At 39.8% G+C, this 4,720-nt stretch overlaps 1 protein-coding gene across 1 annotated transcript; it reads right to left on the bottom strand.

Moving 5' to 3' along the window:
- Positions 1-2,438: 2,438 nt before the first annotated feature.
- Positions 2,439-4,003, bottom strand: LOC137224035 (tubulin alpha-1C chain-like). The gene is given in 1 exon segment (XM_067736953.1): positions 2,439-4,003. A coding segment is annotated over 1 exon segment (1,350 nt). The 5' UTR covers positions 3,905-4,003; the 3' UTR covers positions 2,439-2,554.
- Positions 4,004-4,720: the final 717 nt, after the last annotated feature.

Below are 4,720 nucleotides of genomic sequence, written 5' to 3'. Positions count from 1 at the left end.
AAGTAAATAATAACAATCAGAGAGGAAATAAATAGAGATTAAAAAAATAATAGAAAAGATCAGTGAAACCAAGTGCTGTTTTTTTTGAAAAGGTAAACAAAGTTGATAAACCATTAGCCAGACTGATTAAGAAAAAGAGAGGACCCAAGTAAACAATATCAGAAATGAAAGAGGAAAAATAACAACTAGTATTACAAGGATACAAAAAAATCATAAGAGAATACTGCAGTTATATGCCTACAAATTAAAAAATCTAGAAGAAATTAACAAATTTCTAAAAACATAAAACTTTCCAAGGCTGAATTAAGAAGAAACAGACAATTTGAACAAAATGACCATTAGTAGTAAAATTGAATTTGTAATTTAAAAACAGCTCTCAGCATATGAAATTTCAGGACTGGATGGCTTCACAGGGGAATTCTACTAAACATATGAAGAACTTACACCTATCCTTCTCAAACTAGTCCAAAAAATCGAAGGGGATGGAACAAGCCCAATTTCATTCCATGAGGCCACCATTACCCAGATTTATTGGATTTAAGTTGGATTTATTCCATGGTCACAAGGATGGTTCAACATTAACAAACCAATCAATGTGATACACTACATTAACAAAGGAAAGGATAAAAATCACATGATCATCTCAATAGACACAGAAATAGCATCTGACAAAATTCAACATTCATTCATGAGAAGAATTCCCATCAAAGTTGGAGGAAAAGTATAGAGGAAACATAGCTCACCATAATAAAGACCATTATGACAAACCCACAGCCAACATCATACTCAATGCTGAAAGCCTGAAAGCCTTTCCTCTAAATTCAGGAACAAGACAAAGATGCTCACTCTCACTACTTCTACTTAACACAGTATTGGATGGTAGAGCCACAGAAATTATACAGGAAAAAGAAACAAAAGACATGAAAATAAGAAGGGAAGAGGTAAAACTGTCACTATTTGTAGATGACATGATATTTAATATAGAAAACTCTCAAGTCTCTACCTCAAGACTGTTAGAACTAATAAATGAATTTAGCAAGGTTACAGGATACAAGATTAATATACAGAAAACTTGCATTTCTATACACTAATAATGAACTATCAGAAAGAGAAAGTAAAAATAATCCCATTTAAAATCACATCAAAAAGAATAAAACACCTAGGATAAACTTAACAAAGGAGGTGAAGGATCTATACACTGAAAACTATAAAATAGCAATGAAGGAAAGTGAAGATGATAGAAATGAATGGAAATATATCCTATGCCCTTGGATGAGAAGAGTTAATAAAATGTCCACACTACCCAAAGAAATCTACAGATTTAATGCAATCCATTTCAAAATACCCAAGACGTTTTTTCACAGAACTAGAGCAAATAATACTAAAATTCATATATAATCACAAAAGTGCCTGAGTTGCCAAAGCAATCTTGAGAAAAAAGAACAAAGCTGGAGCTATCACCTTCTCAGACTTCAGACTGTATTACATATCTACAGTAATCAAAACAACATGATACTGACACAAATTCGGACACATAGGTCAATGGAAGAGAATAGAGAGCCTGAAAATAAACCCACACACTTATGGTCAATTAATGTACAACAAAGGAAGAATATACAATGAAAAAAGACAGTCTCTTCAACAAAGGATGCTTGGAAAACTGGATGGCTACATGTAAAACAATGAGATTAGAACATTACCTCACACCATATATGAAAATAAACTCAAGATGAATTAAGACATAAATGTAAGACCTGAAACCGTAAAACTCCTAGAAGATAATTTAAACGAAATAGTCCTTGACACAAATTATAGCAATATGTTTTGGTTCTATCTCCTAAGACAAAAGAAATAAAAGTAAAAATAAACAAATAGGACCTAAATGAACTTAAAAGCTTTTGCACAGCAAAGGAAACATTTGACAAAACAAAAACACAACCTACAGAATTGGAGAAAGAATTTGCAAATAATATGACCAATATAAAGAGCTGATACAACACAATATCAAAACACAAACAACCTAATCAAAAAATGGACAGAAGACGCGAGCAGAAATTATTCCAAAGAAAACATACAGATGACCAACAAACATAGGAGAAGATGCTCAATACTGCTAATTATTAGAGAAATGAAAATCAAAACCACAGGAGGTATCACCTCACACCTGTTAGATGGCTATGTTCAAAAAGTCTACAAATAACAAATGTTGGCGAGGATCAGGAGAAAAGGGAAATCTAGTACACTGTTGGTGGGAAAGTAAGTTGGTGCAGCCACTATCAAAAACAGTACGAAATTTCCTCAAGAACTAAAAATAAAACTACCATATGGTTCAGCAATTCAACTCCTGGGTATATAACTGGAAAAATTAAAAACACTACTTTGAAAAGATATATGCACTCCAATGTCCATAGCAGCATTATTTTTTTTTTTTTTTCAGCTTGACACTGAAAACAGAAATATCACTTTTATTGACAAGATAGGGCCATAATGGGCAGCTCCACAGAACACAAATAAGACAGTCCCAAGACAAGAGTGTAAAATTACAGCAGACAGGTTAATATTCTTCATCCTCCTCTTCTCCCTCAACACTATCAGCTCCAACCTCCTCATAATCCTTCTCAAGGGCAGCCATGTCCTCACGGGCCTCAGAAAACTCTCCTTCCTCCATGCCCTCACCCACGTACCAGTGAACAAAGGCACGCTTGGCATACATCAGGTCAAACTTGTGGTCGAGGCGAGCCCAGGCCTCAGCGATGGCTGTGGTGTTGCTCAGCATGCACACAGCTCGCTGTACTTTGGCCAGGTCTCCACCAGGTACCACAGTGGGAGGCTGGTAATTAATGCCAACCTTGAAGCCAGTGGGGCACCAGTCCACAAACTGGATGGTACGCTTGGTCTTGATGGTGGCAATGGCAGCATTGACATCTTTGGGAACCACATCGCCACGGTACAACAGGCAGCAAGCCATGTATTTACCATGGCGAGGGTCGCATTTCACCATCTGGTTGGCTGGCTCAAAGCAAGCATTGGTGATCTCTGCTACGGAAAGCTGTTCATGGTAGGCTTTCTCAGCAGACATGACAGGGGCATATGTGGTCAGAGGGAAGTGGATGCGGGGATAGGGCACCAGGTTGGTCTGGAATTCTGTCAGATCAACATTCAGAGCTCCATCAAATCGCAGGGAAGCGGTGATGGAGGACACAATCTGGCTCATAAGGCGGTTAAGATTCGTGTATGATGGGCGCTCAATGTCGAGGTTTCTACGACAGATGTCATAGATGGCCTCGTTGTCTACCATGAAAGCACAATCAGAGTGCTCCAGGGTGGTGTGGGTGGTGAGGATGGAGTTGTAGGGCTCAACTACAGCTGTGGAAATCTAAGGGGCTGGGTAAACGGAGAACTCCAGCTTGGACTTCTTGCCATAATCGACAGAGAGACGTTCCATCAGCAGGGAGGTGAACCCAGAACCAGTTCCCCCACCAAAGCTGCGGAAAACCAAGAAGCCCTGAAGGCCTGTGCACTGGTCAGCCAGTTTCCGAACTCGGTCCAAGACGAGGTCAATGACCTCCTTGCCAATGGTGTAGTGACCTCGGGCATAGTTATTGGCAGCATCTTCCTTGCCTGTGATGAGCTGCTCGGGGTGGAAGAGCTGGCGGTAGGTGCCAGTGCGAACTTCATCAATGACCGTGGGTTCCAGGTCTACAAACACTGCCCTGGGCACATGTTTGCCAGCGCCTGTCTCACTGAAGAAGGTGTTGAAGGAGTCATCTCCTCCCCCAATAGTCTTGTCACTTGGCATCTGGCCATTAGGCTGGATGCCGTGTTCCAGGCAGTAGAGCTCCCAGCAGGCATTGCCGATCTGGACACCAGCCTGGCCAACGTGGATGGAGATGCACTCACGCATGACTGAGACTTGTAGGGTTCTGCGGGGCTGGAGGAGGCGAGGGAATGTCCACGAAGCTCTCCCACTGACAGACTACCAAGGAGTCCGGGGGAGAAGTAGTGAGACCATAGCAGCATTATTTACAACAGCCAGGATATGGAATAACGTAAGTGTCCATCAACAGATGAAAGAATAAAGAAAAAATGATGTATATATAAAATGGAATATTACTTAGCCAAAGAATGAATGAAATCTTGTCATTTACAGCTATATGAATGGAAATTGGGAGTATTATGCTTAGGAAAAATGTCAGACAAAGGCAAATATTGTATGTTATAATTTATATGTGGAATCTAAAAAATAAAACAAGTATCACAAAACTGAAGCAGATTGACAGATACAGAAAACAAACTAGTAGCCCCTGCACCTAGAGCCTGTGCTCCACAACAAGAGAAACCACCACAATGAGAAGCCCACACACCACAAAGAAGAGTAGCCCCCACTCACTGCAACTAGAGAAAGCCTACTCACACCAATGAAGACTGAATGCAGCCAAAATTTGAAAAAAGTAAAAAAAAAAGATACATGCATCCCTATGTTCATAGCAGCACTATTCACAACAGCCAAGACATGGAAGCATCTTAAATGTCCATCGACAGGTGGATGGGCAGAGAAGATGTGGTACATATATACAATGGAATATTACTCAGCCATTAAAAAGAGTGAAATTATGCCATTTGCAGCAACATGGATGGACCTAGAGATCATCATACTAAGTGAAGTAAGTCAGAGACAGACACATGCCATATGATATCACAAATACGGAATCTAAAATAT

The sequence above is a fragment of the Pseudorca crassidens genome, chromosome 4 (genome assembly GCF_039906515.1).
Source record: "Pseudorca crassidens isolate mPseCra1 chromosome 4, mPseCra1.hap1, whole genome shotgun sequence".
NCBI classification, from domain to species: domain Eukaryota; kingdom Metazoa; phylum Chordata; class Mammalia; order Artiodactyla; family Delphinidae; genus Pseudorca; species Pseudorca crassidens.
Note: the sequence above shows the minus strand (reverse complement) of the source record. Positions and strands in the feature narration are given on the sequence as shown.